Below are 17,475 nucleotides of genomic sequence, written 5' to 3' on the forward strand. Positions count from 1 at the left end.
CTCGGCGATATTTCAGCCAAGAGGAGTGAGAGTGAGAATGAGAATGAGAGTGAGGATGAGGGTGAGAGTGAGAGTGAGAAGAATATTCCGGGGGGGATACAGTCATATGGCAACAGCTAATGAGATGCTACACCAAGGCCGGACAGCGAAATGTCACAGAACGGCTTTCGGTGACGGAGCGCTCACCGCGGACCTAAAGTGGAAATGGGGGTGGCTGCGATGCGGCGTTTGGCCCTTTGCGCGCATGAGATTGAAGTGCATACGGCCTTGGGGGCTTCGTGTGAGGGGTCATTTTTTGGCAGGGAATGGACGGGCGTTTATATGTGCATCCGTTAGCATTGAGCCTGAGCTCGGCTTGCTGGGCTAATGGGCCAAGTTGCACCAAATCGGGAGGGGGCGACAGCCACGAGGAGTTCGATTCGCAAACTGCACTGCTCGGAGCACACAAGAGGGAGGTCGAGGTAACCAACACCAACGCCAGCTGGACGCCCGCCCTAGGCTGAGCTACCGAGAACGGAGAACTGCCTTGGACGAGACTGGGAGCCGTGGCTGGTAGCACCGCTGATGACGGGTCTGAGAGGAGGTGGGAGGGGAGGGGGCGTGTCGCTATGAAGGTTGAACAGCCTCGAATATTTGGGGCTCACCTCACCACAGCATATTGGATCCAATCCAATGCCCTTTTCCCTCCTTCGACAAAGAGGTCGAGGACGTGTGGCATCGCATCTGGCGTGGCGTGGCATGGCGTTGGGTCGATGCGGCTCTTGGATGACATGACACGCCCATTCCATTTCCCATTCACCACGCAGCCTTGTTTGTCGTCATGCAACTGAACCGCGTTTGCATTTGCATTTGCACCTCTTCACGTCATGGCTACTGTCCAATACCTCGACCTACCGCCAACCCGCGCGCTTTGCTTACTGCTACTTGTACATTGTTTGATTGTCCATATCTTTCCATCGTCAAAGGCGCTTCTCCTGGCACGCAAGGGATGTGCGCATTCTCTCCGCCCATTGCTAGGCTCGCATCTCGCCCTTGGCCTGTCTTGACGCAAACCTGGCATGCGAGCCTCGTCGCATCATCTCACTCGAGCGAACGTGTCCAATCAGTCCCAGCTAAGAGCTCAACTGTGCGTGGCTGGCGCTAAGCTGCCTGGAGCTGCCTAGAGACGATGCAGAACCCGCACCAGGCACCGAATCGCACCGTCGGTAAGCAAGCATCTCCTTGATCCCATTTTCAACCAATCAACCACATCATCAACCATGTTTCTTCCTTCTTCCTTCTTTTCTTCCCCTGGCTGTGCGATGATAAAAACTAGTGAGCTTTAAATCTGAGCTGATCAGGAAATGACGAAGCCGAGCCCCTGCGCTCTGGTTCCCGACTTTCCGTGTATTGGTCACCATGATTACATTGTTGAACTTGATCTAATCTGACAGCCTCCCATCCCACTTTACCTTGCCTGCCGGTGCTTTGTCGAATCGTTTTCTAATCTCCCCTACTATAGTCCGCAGCCCGTACAGCCGCTTCCTCCTCGTGCTGGACAGGAATAGCGACGCCACGGGCCATGCATGAATCGCACCGTCGAACCGCCGAGCTTCGATTTCAACCTTGCCGGCGCCCAGACGCCCCACGAAGTTCTCGATATCCGGTGCCAAGACCTCTTCTCCGCCGTATGTGATGAAGTAACCGCACTCTGGGCTGGCTGCTTTCCACAGCTTGACGTCGTCACACCTTCCGGGCGACGCCATGACACCATGTATCATTGTGTCTCCAGCGTATTGGTGCCCGTACTTCCAGAGGGTGCCTCTATTCAAATAGTCGACAGGGGAGGGGAAGTGGAGGCTCGAAGCCAACGTGATCCAAGGAGAGATGAGCATGGCCATTCGCGGTATGGCAAAGTCTGGTCGAAACCCGTCCGGGCTGCCCTTCCTGCCCAATTTAACTCGCATAGCCTGCTGGCTCTGCACCTGCATCCCAACCTCAAGCAGCATGCTGAGGATTAATGTGCCACCGGCCGAGTCTCCAGCAACACACACCTTGGAGGCATCTTTAGCCACCTCTAACACGTGCTTGTAGCCCTGGAGCGTTTGTAGAATCTGCGTAGGATAAATCTCATCCGGGACTAAGCTGTAATCTAAGGCAAAGATGGCAGGGTTTTGGTACCCGGCATCAACCAATAGGCTATGCCATGCCAGAAGAAATTCAAAGTAGAAGTAGCTCGATCCCATGGCAAACCCGCCGCCTTGTCGTAGCATGCATGTGTTAGTGCACTCCGGCAACTCGCGTATCGTATGGAACAAGTCTTACCATGGGCGTAGTAAATCACAATATCCGGCTCATCCTCGCCGCGCTGTTTGATCCAGATTCCCTTGACCTTGGCGTCTCCCTGCATACGGAACGTTAGCCAGGCACGTGAAGTTTCAAAAGGGGGTTGTGGTGTGAACCTCTCCAATGGTTTCTTCTTTCCAATAGACTGGAAAGTCTTTATACCCATGTCTCTTCATGCGCCATCTCAAAAAGGGCAAAGCCACGTCCTTGGAAAAGAAGACCCTGCCGACGTTGGCTGGTATGCTGGCAAATGCATATCGCACGCAGCGGATCACGACATCTTCGAAGATGGTAGAGCCTTTCAGGTACGAAGACTTGTGGGAGGCATAGCTCCTGCAATAGCGGTTCCACACGAACTGGATAGGAAGCGTGACCACTGTAACACCATAGTATAATTGTCAGATCAAATTGTCTCAGATGTCGTGATTCTCCCATGGGTAGCACCATGGTTTTTTGTTTTTGCTTATCAGATGGGCGCGGCGTACATAGAAATGGGATGACCCTGAGAACGACGGCTGCGGTAGGGAAGAAGCCGGCTTGATAGAGGAGCTGTGGGGTGAGGTAGATACAGAAGACGAGGCAGTCGATGAGAGATACGGGCCCGAGGATCATGATGGCGGTGGGGTGCTCATAGCGGTTTATTATAACAAAGATTATTGGTTGTTTGGAGGGTCGAATTCAAGTCATAAGAGAAAGCGAATGAACGTATGAGGCCAGAAACAGCTCCGAGTGCTCTGTAGGTATTGGACAAAGAGAAAAAAAGAAAAGAAAATAATAGAGAATAATAGGAACAAAAGGAAGAAAAGTAATTTAGTATTCGAAGACGATAGTATACAAGATAATGAGGAAAAAAAATAAAGAGAGTGAGTGAGTGTAAGAGTAATGTGAAGAAATGAGTATGAAAGAATGAAAGTAACACAGCAATTAAAAGGAAGCAAAATTCGAGACAAGGACACCGACAACTTTAGGTAATATTCAACAAAAAAGCACTGCTGTGCCGGGGGCTCTGGAGGGGGGCGGCGCCGGCAGCGCAGATTACAAGTAAAATCTGGGGTGATGCCTCTAATATTAAGGGTCAATCAAATCCTCCGAGTGGCTCACAAAGGGCTCCCCCCGCCGCCCCGATTTGAGAAAGCCCCGGATCGGGCGTCCTATAACGGCAACTATTTGGGAATGTTGTTGCTTTAATTTGCTTGCAAGACGTGGGTGGCTTATTTTTTGTATTTTAGAATGGTGATTTGTTCAGTATATTTTCGTTTATGTAGGAGGCGCGAACGAAGGATTCTGCTTGAGGCGTGCGACTTTGGGATGGATTTGGGTGTGTTTGGGTAATTGTGTTGGGATCAAATACAAGGCTCTATTGCGAGTACGAGATTGCGAGGTGGTCTGGTGGCCATTACATAATACGGACACGAAGCTGAGCTGGCTGCTTCTTTGGTAGCCCCTGTCAATCAGGCCGGGCCCTTTTAGGCTCTCACCATCGCCGTGGCTTCGGACCAGTTTAAGCTGAGCATCTCAATCCGGAAACGATGGGGGATCAGAGCACCCTGCAGGCCATTGCGGACGCGCCGTTCCCCTTGACCGAGGTGGACAAATGGGTGCTGTCACAGTCGGACGAGGATTACAAGCTTCACGATTGGGACGACCTCAAGCACATTATCGGTGTGTGGATTCACGCTCTTTTGGGCTTCATTTTGTCTATCAAGAGGTGGCGATGGCATTGCTCATCCACGCTAACACGTGCTGAAAAGACACAAATCAACTTGAAATATTGAAAAGAAAGCCCTCGGATCTCCGTCGTTACATTTCTTGGACTGCAGAGACCAAGGCCAAGTATGGCACCATAACTGAATACATCCTCCAGAACCGTCTGCCCAAGGCATGGGGGCTGCCGCCGTTCACGCCCGAATCCCAAATCCCCTTTGCCGCTTCGTCGGACTACAAGGTCTTGTTGAATGACTGGCCTTATGGATTGGCACCTGGAATCACGCACATTCTTGTGTGGACTCGCACCCAGATTCCCACTGACCCTGAGTCGGGAGACTTGACGGCCGAGAGCAGAGCTCAGGTCGAGACGTTTGTCAACGATTACTTCATTAAGAAACTCGGGCTTGGAGGAGAGCATCAGGTGCTATGGTTCAAGAACTGGGTTGCCCTGCAGAGCGTGCGGACTCTGGAGCATTTTCACGTGCTGGTCCGCGATGTTGATGACGATATGCTGGAACGCTGGACGGGAGAGCGATCTCAACGGGGGTGAAGAATGATTTGATAGACCCTAGACACTTGTTTTCGCATAATTCCCCAGCCATTCGAATTAGACAGACCACCCCAAATAGATGCATATATAGTATCTAAGCTGTCCTTCGTGATCGACGGTTCCCCTGCGGCGCAGCATTGCCGGCGTCGCCAGTACCTTGCATCTGGGCCATTGCATTCTTGCCCATGCCGAAGAGTCCATAAGCCAGGTAGGCACCGTAGGCAGGGACCACGGCAAATAAGAGCCAGCCCCAGTTTCCAAAGAGGATGACGGAAACGATCGATGCCCATGTCACCCATATGACATCAAACATGTACTCCGTCAAGCCGGCAGCCGCCAGATCTTCTCCCGACGTCTTGAGGGCCCCCGTTGCAGCATCGTATTTGGGTCGACCGGAAGATTCCAAGATGAATTCGCAGATGAAGCTTGGGACCGAGAGGAGGCCGTAGACGAGGAGAGAGCGAGACCGGAGCAGGAAGTGGGAGAGTAAGAACAGCACGTGGACGACGAGGGATCCGATGTGCAGGTTGTTTAGAGACGCCGCGTTGGACTTTGCGCGGTCCTTTTTCGCTTTTTGAGCCATTGTTTGAATTATTCAATCGAGTGTTGAATGGCGCACGGTTTTGCAAACTGGAAGCTTTGGTGAAATCTGGTTTCTTTCGACTTGTGGAGAGGTTACAAGGTTGCACCAGCTCCAAGCTTGGCGCAAAGAAGCCCGGCTGGGGTTTGGCTGTGGCGCCCTCGTGTGGCGGTATGTTGTCAACATGCTCGGTAGTGGGGGCTGACATCACCCGCCAACGATGCAGTGGCACGACGCAGCGGGATTCAGTGGGCTGGGCGCCTGGTTCTGTAGCGGGCTGCCCGCTATCCCTTCACTGGTGGCCCCTGTTGCTAGGCAATGGCAGTACGTCGCGCCTGGGGCCAACCTAAACCACCACAACATCTGAACCTTGCGCGCCGCGACTCGGCCAAAAGTCACAAACCTTCACGCTCCCTTCCCTTTTGCCTATCTACTCGAACCCGAATCCAAGACGCTGTTCCGCTGCCAGGTGACGAGAATCGCCTGTCGGAACTGCTTCAACGCAGAGGCAGCCAAATTCGCACCGGTTTAGGAGTCTGTTTCTCCTCGAAGCGCTGTTCATCCAATTCACGCTCGCTAAGACCCGCCATTCCATTCCGCCCGCGGGAACGTCTTTTCCGCCTGGTGACGCACGGCCGCTTGCAGCGCTCTTGTCTTTCCTGTATCGATATAGGAGAAGGAGGACAAGTGACTTGGGACTGAGGACAGAACGCTCAGAGCCGTGTATATGCTTCACTACCGCCGATAGTATCGTTGTTTATTCGGACCTCTCCGATTTGCGCCTGCTGGCCGCCTTTGTCTCGAGCATTCCATACACAACATATCTTGTCTACTATTTCGACTTCTTCCTTGAGATCCTACAGCGACGGTTACTATCAAGACGGTGCGGCATCTGTCCGAGAAGTTTAACGGCCCGGTGTTGCCCATCGTCATCTTTGGTATCTTAAAGTCGACAAGCGTCTCATGGCCCCGATACATCGGTGACAACCTTGCCAGTCTCCAGCGACTTATACCATCACCGCCAGGATGGCGCCAAGTCCGACTGCCGTCGGGAGCCTCCTGGGGCAGGTGGTTCATTATCACCTCGACAACGGATCATACGATAACGCACTCTTCTTTGCCGAACGATATGCCGCGCAAGATTCTCGATCAAGTGAAGCCGCCTACCTCCTGTCACTATGTCATCTCCGACTTGGCGACAACCGATCCGCCTACGACGTCAGCAAGCCGGCGGGATATCGCGGCGTGAACTTGGGCTGCAGTTGGGTCTTTGCCCAAGCCTGCTTAGCGCTAGAGCGATACAAGGACGGCATCACAGCTTTGGATAAGGCTAAAAGCTTGTGGTCGCAGAAAAACACTATGGGCAAGCACAGCGCGACCACTCGATCTGCGTATCCCGACGCTCCTGCGGTTCTTTGCCTGCTGGGGAAGCTGTACCGCGGCTACGATGATAAAAAGAGAGCCGTGAGCTCTTTCGAGGAGGCGTTAAAGCTGAACGCCTTCCAATGGGACGCCTTCAAGGCTTTATGCGACATGGGCGTCAAGATGATTAGAGTTCCAAATGTCTTCAAAGCCAGCGACAGCTTGTTGCAGAATCTTGGTCAGGACTTGACTCCGTTGGTCCATGTCGAGCTGAGCCAGAGCACTACCGCCACCTTCACCTCCTTTGAACAGCCTGCTCCGAAAAAATCATCTATGAGATCTATGGCATCTGACACGACCGCTGATCCGTTCGGCGTCAGCTTTACCGCCGGGGACATGACTCCCATGTCTGAGAACATGATGGTAAATTCAGAGAGCGACTTTATTACCAAGATGCACAATTCGAAGCTTAGGGTTGCGAATTCGGCCAGCAACCACCAATCTGAGATGGAAGGACTTGAGACCCCAACAGGGCCACCGGCAGAGGCAATGATGTCCCGGTCTAATAACCTGCAGGAACCACCCCATGCGCCCACGAGGCGGACCCGAAATGTCCAGCACATGGACCAGACGCTCGAGGCACCGCCACGAATGAACTATCGAATGGGATCGAAACGAAACACTGCCACGCGGGAGAAGAGCAACAGCCAAGAACAGCCAATGGAGCCCATCTCAGATGCCCCTAGCGCTCCTACCGGCAACTCGCGATCCAGCGTCATTTCGACAACTGATAGGAAACGAACGCTCGCCGGCCATCCGGTATCCCGATCAGCCAACAACGAGGAGCATGCAACCAGACGAAGTGCCCGATTGATAAAGCCGTCGGCCAACAAGACAAACTTGGCAACGCCAGCTCCTACAGGGCCCCCTGCTGGACGAGAGTTGAAAAAGGCTAGACCCCCGGTCTCTCGAATCGTTCGGCCGGGCTCTAGTGGCTCCAACAACGTCGGGAAGGTTATTAGCGGCAACCGAAACAGGATGGAAGACCACAACGGCGACGGAGAATACGGAGAGATGGGCAAGGTTCAGGAGGCCCCGCCTCATCCGGTCCCCAAGATTGCAGAGCCTGATACGGCAAGGCTCGAAGAGGCTCTGAGATGGGTAATGGATCTGATGAAGAAGCTGGGGAGCGGGTACTATTACCTGTCCCAGTTTCAATGCCAAGAGGCCATACAGGCTCTGAGTTTACTGCCTGCAGTTCATCAAAGCTCGCCCGGGGTTCTGGCGCTGATGGGACGTGCTCACTATGAGCAGGCATCATACGCCGAGGCCGAGAAGTACTTTCGGAGAATGCGAGCACAGGCTCCGTCACGGCTGGAAGACATGGAAGTATACTCTACTATTCTCTGGCACCTGAAGCGGGAGACGGAACTCTCCTTCTTGGCTCACGAACTCGTGGATGCCTCGTGGCACTCCCCTCAGGCATGGTGTGCCCTGGGCAACGCCTGGTCTCTGGCACGAGACCCTGAACAGGCGCTCAAGTGCTTCAAGAGGGCCACGCAGCTGGACCCAAAGTTTGCATACGGCTTCACGCTGCAGGGACACGAGCATGTAACCAACGAAGAATACGACAAGGCCCTCACGACCTATCGGCAGGCGATCTCGGCAGACAAGAGGCATTACAACGCTTACTACGGCATCGGGAGAGTCCAGCAGCGCCTAGGCGCTTACGACAAGGCCCTCACGCATTTCCAGGCCGCCCATCTCATCAACCCCAACAACGCAGTTCTAGTAACGTGTATTGGAACAGCACTTGAGAAGCAGAAGCAAATCTTACCCGCCCTGCGTGCTTACTGCAAGGCTGTTGAACTTGCCCCTCGCGCTGCTTCGACACGATACAAGAAAGCGAAGACTCTCCTTGCGGTTGGGCAGATTGAGGAGGCACAGAAGGAGCTTGTTATCTTGAAGGATCTGGCCCCTGACGAAGGCACAGTACACTTTCTTCTTGCGACACTGTACAGGAGTATGAATGAGAAGCAGGAGGCGGTCCGCCATTTTACTATTGCTTTGGCATTGGATCCAAAGGTACGAGGAGGCTCTATTCCAGAATGTCCCTTGCAAGAGTTGACTAACACGACTTTTTTCACAGGCTGGTCCGCAGATTAAGGAGGCGATTGAGAGTTTTGAGGACGATATACCAATGGACGACTCACTGATTTGACGATGCTCATGAGTAATTTCTTTTAGGAGAGGCTTTGGATGGTTTGTTTTTCTTGGGCATTTGATAATAGGGGCGCATAACAGCCACCATGTGTAATATGAACAACAAAAAAGGGGAGGTTCGGATTTTCTTTTTTCTTCCTTTTTTTCTCCTTTAAGAAGAAAAACCTTTCATTTCTGGTACTCAATTGCTTGGGCACGAGCTTTGAAAGCTTGCTGGCGACTTGCAAAGGCTAGAATGAGGGGCAAACTTGGGCTGGAAAGACAACGATCACGACATGGGAAGGGGTGGGTGATGAGTCTTTTGGCATGGCATTGGCGTTCTTTGGGGGCCTTGGGAAGCTACTTGGATGGCTTTGGACTAGAGTCGAATTGAATTGAGAGCAATGGGTTGGTTTTTGCCTTGCTCTATGTATTGAATACTATAGCACAGGAGAGGAGGGTATTGGCTGTATAGCTTTTTTTGTGGGCATTTGTATCATGATATGCAGTGATGTGGTGTTTTAAGGGTGATGGAAAGTGATGGACTTACAAGTGTACTATTCCTACCTATTTCCCTACAAGCCTCTTCTCCAATGACCTAAAGAGTATGTTATCATGAAAGCAATGAAAGTTATTACTATATAGGATTGATATGTTTAGCTCAGTTTCATTGTAATTCGTCCTCATATGCTGCACTTACGCAAGGGGATGCACTGCTCTGCTCTACTTTCCGGCACTTGACGCGTACCAGCAAAGTACCTACCGCTTCACACAAGGGATGCTGCACCCATCGCGTTTGTTTACAGGGCACGTTGGCACTGTGCTGGAACGCAAGGTACCTGCGCGCTAGAAGCTCCGTTTGCTGCGAGGATCACCGTTTTGTTGTGCTAGAGAACGCGCTTGGCCCCCCTAGCCGATGTTTCTCCGAGTTAAGTAGCTTTGAGGGGAGCAAATCAGAGCAGTTTCTGGCTTGGTCAGCTCAGAATAATGGCAGCGAAAAAAAGGGAGCCCCGCCAATGGCCTGAATTCTTTAGTCTGCGTGTGTTGCATCCCGCCCTTCCGAAGCAGGATAACTAAGAAAAAAAATAGGTGCACAGCAGAAAAAAAAGAGCAGCACTAACACCACTAAAATAATTCCTAGCAGGTGGTACCTGCACCACAAGTAAAATAAAGCAAACGAGCAGGTACCTCTGCACCTAAAAGTCTGCTGCCACCCCACCCCCGAAAAGGGAATAGGGGCGAAAACCAGCAACTTTCAGCGCGCGCAAAAAAAGGGAAAAAAAAAGGCACACAGGCAAAAAGAAAGCGCGGTTTTTACTGATCCGGCGCTGATTCCCTGCGCGTATTTATTGCTCGAGGCGCCCGCCCCCCCGCATCTTCGCTCTCGCAACACTTCGTCCCTTTCTGTAACTGGTGCGAAAAACGTCATTTTGCAAAGTGACGCGTTTATAACGGATTTCTATATATCCCGACTTTTTCACATTTTAATACATTCATCATGACTGGCCGTAAGTAGTCTTTCATTGCTCCTCTGCTTTATCATGTGCGCTGTGTGGATGTTGTGCAAACTTGTCTGCATTGCGTGAAGCGCGTTGTTGAAGCCGAGATGGAAACTTCAGAGATGGTGATGCTGACTGTCGTGGTTTTTAGGTGGAAAGGGTGGCAAGGGCCTTGGCAAGGGCGGTGCCAAGCGTCACCGAAAGATTCTTCGTGACAACATTCAGGGCATCACCAAGCCTGCTATCCGACGTCTCGCTCGTCGTGGTGGTGTCAAGCGTATCTCTGCCAGTAAGTTTTCATCATCCCCTTGCATCTTCCAGGTATCATCATGGGCGATGAGAGGCTAACGCGTCCGGCTACTAGTGATCTACGAGGAGACCCGCGGTGTTCTCAAGTCCTTCCTCGAGGGCGTCATCCGCGATGCCGTCACCTACACTGAGCACGCCAAGCGCAAGACCGTCACCTCGCTCGACGTTGTCTACGCTCTCAAGCGACAGGGCCGCACCCTCTACGGTTTCGGTGGTTAGAGCGTTGGACACGTTTTCTGTCTGCGCGGTGGCGATGTGGAGCTGGGGTTATCTGTGCAAATAACATGGACTCTTCTGTACTTTGATCGATTGGCGTTGGGGGAATGGGCTTACGAGGAGGCGTCATGGTAGACGACCTTATAAATGAGAATACCACATGAATACAAATACGATAATTTCCGTGAAACGCGTCTCCATCTCTTTGTTATGTTTGCAGTTGTGATATTCCGACATGATCATTATAATTCCATTCATTCATTACGTGTAACTTTGAAATCTATAGGTATTTCCGTCCAGCAGCTGCTACCCTTGCTCTAAAGATGGGACTCCGAACCTCCATGTTTGCCTTGTAAAATGGATTCATGATGGCCTTGACCCAGTTGTCGTACACTTCCGTGAAGAACATCTTGATTGCCTCTTCGGTGGCCGGACTCGTCGGGTTGGCGCCAATAGCGGTCGACGATCTGGATGTTGCCGTCGAGGTCGGGGTGGTGGGTTGGTGCAGCAGCAGGAACTTGACGTTGCCGCCGGTGACGAAGCAGGAGATGTAGTTGTTGAAGAACTTGTCGATGCACTTGAGATACCTGCGATACGTGGGTGGTAGGGACATCAGCCTCATTTGTCCCCATCTCTCTCCTCCCTTACAACGAGCTTTCACAACGATGAGGTCGCAGGCCAGGCAACAGGCTTTTGATGGGCGAATAAATGGCAGTAGAGACTCACATTTGGCCGCTCGACCACTGCACCTCCTCGGCTATGTCCAGGCTCGAGTGAAGAATGAACTGGTTCAAGTGTCGCACTTGTTCGGTGAAGCGAGACTGGCCATCGCCGCCCTGCTTGGAGGTGCCAAACTCATACTCGAAGAGGGGATTGTCCTGGGTGCCGACAATGGCAAAGTAGTAGCTCATTGTGCTGCAGCGCCAACCATCGGGCGAATGCGCGGGGCCCAGCTGGTTCGGCAGTCCGTTTTTTGGCGGTTTCGTGATGCCGGAATAACAAGTCGAAGCAAGCTTATCGGATTGCGCCTGTTTGGAGTGGATGGAGATACGTAGCTGGGAAGAGGGTGTGTGCGACCGCTATGGCGCATCATTGTTCCGTCCGGGACCGCACGCCCCCCAAATCCCGGAGGGGCCAATCCGGTGCGGCCAGGTCCGGAATAACTGCATTTTGAGAGAAAAGCTTCTAAAACAGCATTCAACACAGCACGAAGGGGAAAACAACAGCCACATAATGTTCGGCCCATTCCGCGCTACGAACCCGCTGTCGGGAGGTCTTTTATGGAAGATCCCATGGCGACTGTCGAAATTCCAGAAGAGGCGGCACAGGCTGCGGCTGCGGGCCGTGGACAGCGTCGTGGCCACGCTGGACGCAGCGCTGGCGAAGAAGGGCCAGACGCTCGAGGCCATTGAGCGGTGGAAGGCCGAGATGCCGGTGGAGGAGGAGATGCTGCCGAGGGACAAGTACACCATGTTTGACCGGAAGGAGAAGAAGTACCGCAAGGGCATTCACAGTATGGCCGTGGCCCTCTCTTTTTCTATGCTGAATTTTCGTGGTACGATTGCTGACGCTGGGGGATTTGCTAGAATTGCCAAAGTGGACGAGAGTTTCGCAGAGAGTCAACCCTCCTGGATACTAAACGCTGGATGAAACGGAGACGACGACTATACAACGAGCGAATTGCAATTTTATCCTGGTTGGAGAAGAAGGACCTGGGGAAAGATGGAGACGACAGTTGTGACGATATAAGCAGAGACTTATTGTACATTATCTACTACCACCTTGCACACTACGACGGAGTACTTTGGAACTACGGCTGTAGGGGAGTTTATGACGAAGAAGAAAAAGAAAAGGCCTGCGATTTTGGTTGCATGGATCAGCGGATGACTGTAGGAATACCCGGATGGTGGTGCTCAATCTGAAATGGCGCGACGGATTAAATCAAGATAGAAACTTGCGCTGAGAAAAATTCCAGATCTATTCCCGTAAAAGGTATCATTCCAAAAATTAAGATTTTCGCAAAACAAAGCAGTTTCTCTAAGAAACCCTCCCCCCTTAATCGTCATATCTCGACTTCTCGCCCTGCAGCGCTCTGCCCACGCCTCCTCGGCCCTCGTCAAAGTCCTCCCGGTACTCGTCTCGGACCTGGCCACCTGACTTGCCTCGGCCGTACTGCCTGCCTTCCTCGAACCCCGGGTCCAAGTCTGTTCGGATGATGCGCTCGTCTAGCTTTGTGCCACCAATGTACTTCATGCAGTCCAGGGCGTCCTGGTGGGTGTAGTATTCGACGAAGCAGAAGCCGCAGGGGGTCTTATTGAATCGGTCGAGGCCCATGACGAGGCGCTTGATTTCGCCGCACTTGGAAAAGAGCTCGTAGACTTGCTCTTCTGTGGTGTAAAAGGAGCTATCGAGAAAGCTGTGTTAGGTTCTGCACCGGGGAAGATGATGAGGGGAGGTTGAAACGCACAGGTTGCCGACGTAGAGAGTCGTCGCGTTTGCGAGGGGATCGACGGCGGGTTCTGCAGGTTCCTCTACATTGTCGTCTCGGTCGCGTCTGCGCTTGTTCTAACGGCTTGTAAGTGTTCACGTTCAGTTTGATGCTGATGCTCTAGCTTGCACGCACTCTGCTGAGATAGTATGCACTCGGTCTGTCGAGGCGCTCGACGGTGCTTCGAACTTCGCCGCGCATCGTGTGACCGGTGTGGAAGCTTTAAATTGGGAGGAAGGATTGGGATCGACGGTATATCAAAGTAGAGTCGTAGGACTGATTGTCGAGTATTGCGTAAATGGGAGAATAGCAAAAGCCGAGATGATGCTGAGAAAGTCAATTGATGTGAATGAAGTCTGATGCAGGTAGACGAAAGCTTCAAGCCCAAGTATTCAAGTTGTACTACAATGGAGCACAAGCAAAAAAAAGGCTGAGCCTGTTCGCTGATGCAAGGCACCTGTAGAAACAGCACACTAACGGATCTCATAGGCGGGTACAGCGATTGCGGGTGGATCCCCTGCCACTCAGTTGCCCCAGATAACGCGCTAAAGCTTTCCTGCTTCGCTGACAGCCGCGCTTTTTTGCAAAAGCTTCGAAAGCCAGCCTTGGAATTGAATTGTTTTTTGGGATCCGGCAAGACGCCGCTCTCTTTTGAGCCGTCAGGACGAACACAGCTTCCGCCGGCTATTTTTTGCTGAATCAGGAGAGGAGAGGATATTCACGGGAAGAGGGAGGAGACGTCAATCTGAATCTGATTCTCCAACAAACAAAAAGTCAGCCATGCCAAAGGTCAAGTGCTACTCGGCAGCTTGGCTGTCGAAAAACGCCCCCGGCAACCAGCTCTTTGAGCCTTCAGCCGAGTCTCTTCGATCCAGGGCCCTGTCACCGGGAAAGAAGAAGCAGTTTCCCGGGCCTCGGAGGACGATTGCCCGACGCGGAACGGAAGTGTTTGTTGCTGCGGGCAGGGAGATCCGATGGGGCGATCTGGTCTACCTCAAGGAACAATGGACGGACAAGCAATCACGGAGGAGGAGCAGCAGCGCGGGTGTTCGAATCAAGCGCGAGGACGATACTTTGCAGTCGATTGATACGGATGGCACTGACACGGCCGGCGGATGGAGGGTAAGTTGATGACTGGTTCTCGAAAGAGAAAAAAGAGGGAATCAACATGTCGTGGCGTGACCACGACGAGCATGCTAACACAACAACCCACAGATAATCAAGACGCCAGTCGCCGACGACATCCGGCAGCTCATCATCTCGCCTAATACGAACCTGTTGGCTATTCTCACGACACATACCGTACACATCTGCGCACTGCCCGACTCATCTCACCTTACGAGCGAAGACACCAGCCCGCTGAAGCCCAAAACATACACACTCGGGCCCACGACCCATGTCACTTCCCGCTCTGCCATTGTGTCCGCCCTATGGCACCCTCTGGGAGTTAACGGCTCTTGCATTGTGACCATCACGGCCGACGCAACGGTTCGCCTGTGGGAGCTTTCGACGCAGGACCGCTGGTCGTTTGACTCTCCGACGACGTCGATAGACCTCAAGAAGTTGGTGGATGGCACCAGCGTTGATCAGGATTTTTCTGCATCTGTATCAGCCACCAGCAAAGCCTTCTCGCCCGATGAGTTGGAGATGGAGGTGGCAGCAGCAAGCTTCGCGACTAAGGGCTCTGGCGGCTGGAATCCGATGACACTGTGGGTTGCGATGCGCGAAGGCGACGTGTATGCGCTGAGCCCCCTTCTACCACAGCGATGGGCACCTTCGCCTACACTAATTCCTTCTCTTTCGGTCTCCATTGTTACCGCCGAGGCTGCCATCGAGGACGACCCCAGTGTGGACGCCAAAGAACAACTTCTAACGCAACAGCAGCGTCAATGGATGAGTGAGATTGATTCCCAGGAGCCTCAGATCATAGAGTCTATTATCCCAGGAGAACCAGCGCTCGAAGTCTACACCAGACCCTCGCGGCCCGGTGCCATCCCTCGCCTCCAAGGACCGTTTGACTTACAGGCAAGCCCGGAAACAGGAGATGACTTGGATAGCTCCATCACAGACATCCTGGTGATTGGAAAGAAGACCGAGACGGAGGAGCTTATGCTGAGCGAGGAAGACGAGCTGGACTTTGATAACGGAGACCAGGAAGGCCTCTCTCTGGCTCTTATTTGCTTGCTATCTACAAGTGGTCAGGTCCGCGTCTACTTGGACACAGACGGAGTCCAGGCCCAGTGGCTACCTCCCAAAGGCAAAAGCAGGTTTAGCCATGTGTTGAGCGCTGCTGATACGGAGCCCCCTACGCTTCTGGCATTCCAAGCCATTGATACCATGACCCCGGTTGAGGTCAACGAGAGTAGCTGGCCAGTGTTTAGTACAGACGTCGTGTCGCGATACAACTTTTTTGTCACTCACCATGCGGCCATCACATACATTTCTCTTGCCCCTTGGATCTTCAGGCTCGAAAGTGAGCTGCGTGGAGAGGTTGAGGCTGGCACAGACTTCCGTCTCGGCCTATTGGCCAACTCACAGTCCACCAGAGACAGGGTATACGCACAGCAGGCGGCAGATGTCGGAATCCCCCTGGCAGCCTGCGTCGCCATCCGAGACCCCGATCTTGGCTACTTCCTCCTCTCTGCGACGCCTTATGAGCCCATCGCACTGACGTTTGAAACACCTGATGACGAACCAATCACCGTACGACAGGAGAGTCCCGCCCGTGAACGTGAGATGAGCATGGCACCTCTGGACTTTTACGAACCCCGACCGGTGTACAGTATTCCACATACCTTTAGCGAGTCGTCTGCCGTGTCAGAGCTGCTAGAACGCCTTCGCACATCTCGCCACAAGACCATTGTTAACCAGGAGGTGAGACTTAGCCCGCTCACGCTGTCCCTCTTCACCGACGCACATAAGATTCTCAGTGATGAGACATACCGGCTGGGCGTGGCGGCGGCCGAAGTCTTTCGCCGATGCGAACTGCTACAAGCGGAGCTACGGCAGCAGGTCAGGAAGGCAAACGAGGTCAAGAGCAAAATTGACACCATCAACGGATCTCAAAGAGAGGATAACGAACCGGATAGTGCAATGTACGAGAGGCGGATCAATGAGGCAAGGGAGCGACAGGAACGACTGACGCAACGGATGGAGGACCTGCGAAAGATGGTCAGTAAGACTACCTCGCGTGAACTCAGTACCAAAGAGCGGGCGTTCGTAGAGGAGGTCAAAGCGATGGACACTAGCGTGTCTGGACCGGCTGGAGCTGAAGCTGGGCCTAGGAACCAGGCCAAGCAGGTATGGAAGCGGCTGGAGGAGGTCAAGAGGTTGCAATCTGAGCTGGTGGCCGAGGCCGAGGCCCTGAAGACGGCGAGCGGCACCGCATCCCCGGCTAGCAGCGTGGAGCTACGTATTCCTCAAGACATACGACGCAGCAAACTGCAGCAAGTGCAAGGACTACTGTCCCGAGAGTCTGCGCTAGTTGAAGCCGTAACGTCACGACTGGAGCGGCTTCAGGCCAGCTTGTAAAATAAAAACGCCCCGGACTCGACTTGGGAAGAGGTTGGACACTGATGGGACTAGAAAGGGTTATGATGGCTAGGGCAGGGAAATATGACGACTGCCAATAAGGCTGTGTTGTTAATGAGCTTTGAGGGTAATGGATTTACATCTGCGGCGAACGAACATTGGACCAATACAATTTTTGACCTCTAGATGGATGAATTCTTGTCACTTGGCTTGCGTTTACGGCGCTTCCCATTCAAATTACAGCACGGCACAGTAGGTGACTTGAACTAGCACTTGAGATTTACGACCGAGATACGAGAGTTAAAGTCTGGGTGTCCAATCTGTCCAATCCAGGTACATGGATAGAGAGGAGTGCAGCATCCCTGCCAATGTCTCTGTCCATCTCCACCGCCCATCTCGAATCAGTCGGCGATGTGAACGCCACAATGGAGGCCTACGACGTCCTGGTGGATGGGACGCGGGAGGGACGAAGTACGGAATGTGATGTATATATGAGACAAAGGGTCTTATTTTCATGATCAACATGTATCCTATTGGTCTTTGGTTCTCCTTTTACCTGGTCTATGCTGATAAGAGAGAAATACTTGGTCTGGCTCTTCCCCCATGCTGATAAGAGAGTTCTCGGTGCGTTTGTGATTGACTACAAGGTGCGTTTGTGATTGACTACAAATGAAAGAATGAGGCTGTAAGCGGAGGGCGCGGGCGG

General features: G+C 52.8%; 10 protein-coding genes across 10 annotated transcripts; 6 read left to right on the forward strand and 4 right to left on the reverse strand.

Moving 5' to 3' along the window:
- The first annotated feature begins 614 nt into the window (after nt 1-614).
- Nucleotides 615-1,574, forward strand: V8C40DRAFT_245181 (uncharacterized protein). Its single transcript, XM_083215819.1, has 2 exons — nt 615-1,205; nt 1,502-1,574. Exon 1 carries the CDS (start codon nt 821-823, stop codon nt 1,142-1,144), a length of 324 nt encoding a protein of 107 aa, XP_083072983.1. The 5' UTR covers nt 615-820; the 3' UTR covers nt 1,145-1,205; nt 1,502-1,574.
- Nucleotides 824-3,654, reverse strand: V8C40DRAFT_245183 (Alpha/Beta hydrolase protein). Its single transcript, XM_083215820.1, has 4 exons — nt 2,811-3,654; nt 2,442-2,701; nt 2,305-2,383; nt 824-2,239 (listed from the first exon to the last, which is right to left on the reverse strand). Exons 1-4 carry the CDS (start codon nt 2,935-2,937, stop codon nt 1,422-1,424), a joined length of 1,284 nt encoding a protein of 427 aa, XP_083072984.1. The 5' UTR covers nt 2,938-3,654; the 3' UTR covers nt 824-1,421.
- Nucleotides 3,655-3,813: 159 nt separating this feature from the next.
- V8C40DRAFT_245185 (GIG1 family protein) lies at nt 3,814-4,665 on the forward strand. The gene is made up of 2 exons (XM_083215821.1): nt 3,814-3,987; nt 4,077-4,665. The coding sequence occupies exons 1-2, from the start codon at nt 3,855-3,857 to the stop codon at nt 4,580-4,582; spliced, it is 639 nt and encodes a 212-aa protein (XP_083072985.1). The 5' UTR covers nt 3,814-3,854; the 3' UTR covers nt 4,583-4,665.
- On the reverse strand, nt 4,024-5,257 carry V8C40DRAFT_245186 (SND2/TMEM208 family protein). The gene has a single exon (XM_083215822.1). The coding sequence runs from the start codon at nt 5,163-5,165 to the stop codon at nt 4,677-4,679; it is 489 nt and encodes a 162-aa protein (XP_083072986.1). The 5' UTR covers nt 5,166-5,257; the 3' UTR covers nt 4,024-4,676.
- Nucleotides 5,258-5,500: 243 nt separating this feature from the next.
- On the forward strand, nt 5,501-9,364 carry V8C40DRAFT_245187 (anaphase promoting complex subunit CDC27). The gene is made up of 2 exons (XM_083215823.1): nt 5,501-8,609; nt 8,674-9,364. The coding sequence occupies exons 1-2, from the start codon at nt 6,189-6,191 to the stop codon at nt 8,743-8,745; spliced, it is 2,493 nt and encodes an 830-aa protein (XP_083072987.1). The 5' UTR covers nt 5,501-6,188; the 3' UTR covers nt 8,746-9,364.
- A 754-nt stretch (nt 9,365-10,118) lies between these two features.
- On the forward strand, nt 10,119-11,050 carry V8C40DRAFT_245189 (histone H4). Its single transcript, XM_083215824.1, has 3 exons — nt 10,119-10,234; nt 10,377-10,514; nt 10,590-11,050. Exons 1-3 carry the CDS (start codon nt 10,225-10,227, stop codon nt 10,751-10,753), a joined length of 312 nt encoding a protein of 103 aa, XP_083072988.1. The 5' UTR covers nt 10,119-10,224; the 3' UTR covers nt 10,754-11,050.
- On the reverse strand, nt 10,884-11,771 carry V8C40DRAFT_245190 (TRAPP subunit TRS20). Its single transcript, XM_083215825.1, has 2 exons — nt 11,477-11,771; nt 10,884-11,337 (listed from the first exon to the last, which is right to left on the reverse strand). The coding sequence occupies exons 1-2, from the start codon at nt 11,659-11,661 to the stop codon at nt 11,031-11,033; spliced, it is 492 nt and encodes a 163-aa protein (XP_083072989.1). The 5' UTR covers nt 11,662-11,771; the 3' UTR covers nt 10,884-11,030.
- A 153-nt stretch (nt 11,772-11,924) lies between these two features.
- V8C40DRAFT_245193 (mitochondrial 54S ribosomal protein mL60) lies at nt 11,925-12,741 on the forward strand. Its single transcript, XM_083215826.1, has 2 exons — nt 11,925-12,263; nt 12,337-12,741. The coding sequence occupies exons 1-2, from the start codon at nt 11,984-11,986 to the stop codon at nt 12,387-12,389; spliced, it is 333 nt and encodes a 110-aa protein (XP_083072990.1). The 5' UTR covers nt 11,925-11,983; the 3' UTR covers nt 12,390-12,741.
- Nucleotides 12,616-13,678, reverse strand: V8C40DRAFT_245196 (nuclear cap-binding subunit 2 family protein). Its single transcript, XM_083215827.1, has 3 exons — nt 13,374-13,678; nt 13,218-13,315; nt 12,616-13,154 (listed from the first exon to the last, which is right to left on the reverse strand). The coding sequence occupies exons 1-3, from the start codon at nt 13,437-13,439 to the stop codon at nt 12,806-12,808; spliced, it is 513 nt and encodes a 170-aa protein (XP_083072991.1). The 5' UTR covers nt 13,440-13,678; the 3' UTR covers nt 12,616-12,805.
- A 149-nt stretch (nt 13,679-13,827) lies between these two features.
- On the forward strand, nt 13,828-17,451 carry V8C40DRAFT_245198 (uncharacterized protein). The gene is made up of 2 exons (XM_083215828.1): nt 13,828-14,360; nt 14,454-17,451. Exons 1-2 carry the CDS (start codon nt 14,019-14,021, stop codon nt 16,767-16,769), a joined length of 2,658 nt encoding a protein of 885 aa, XP_083072992.1. The 5' UTR covers nt 13,828-14,018; the 3' UTR covers nt 16,770-17,451.
- The last annotated feature ends 24 nt before the right edge of the window (nt 17,452-17,475 follow it).

Source organism: Trichoderma camerunense, assembly GCF_050948025.1.
Source record: "Trichoderma camerunense strain CBS 138272 chromosome Unknown V8C40scaffold_9, whole genome shotgun sequence".
NCBI classification, from domain to species: Eukaryota; Fungi; Ascomycota; class Sordariomycetes; order Hypocreales; family Hypocreaceae; genus Trichoderma; species Trichoderma camerunense.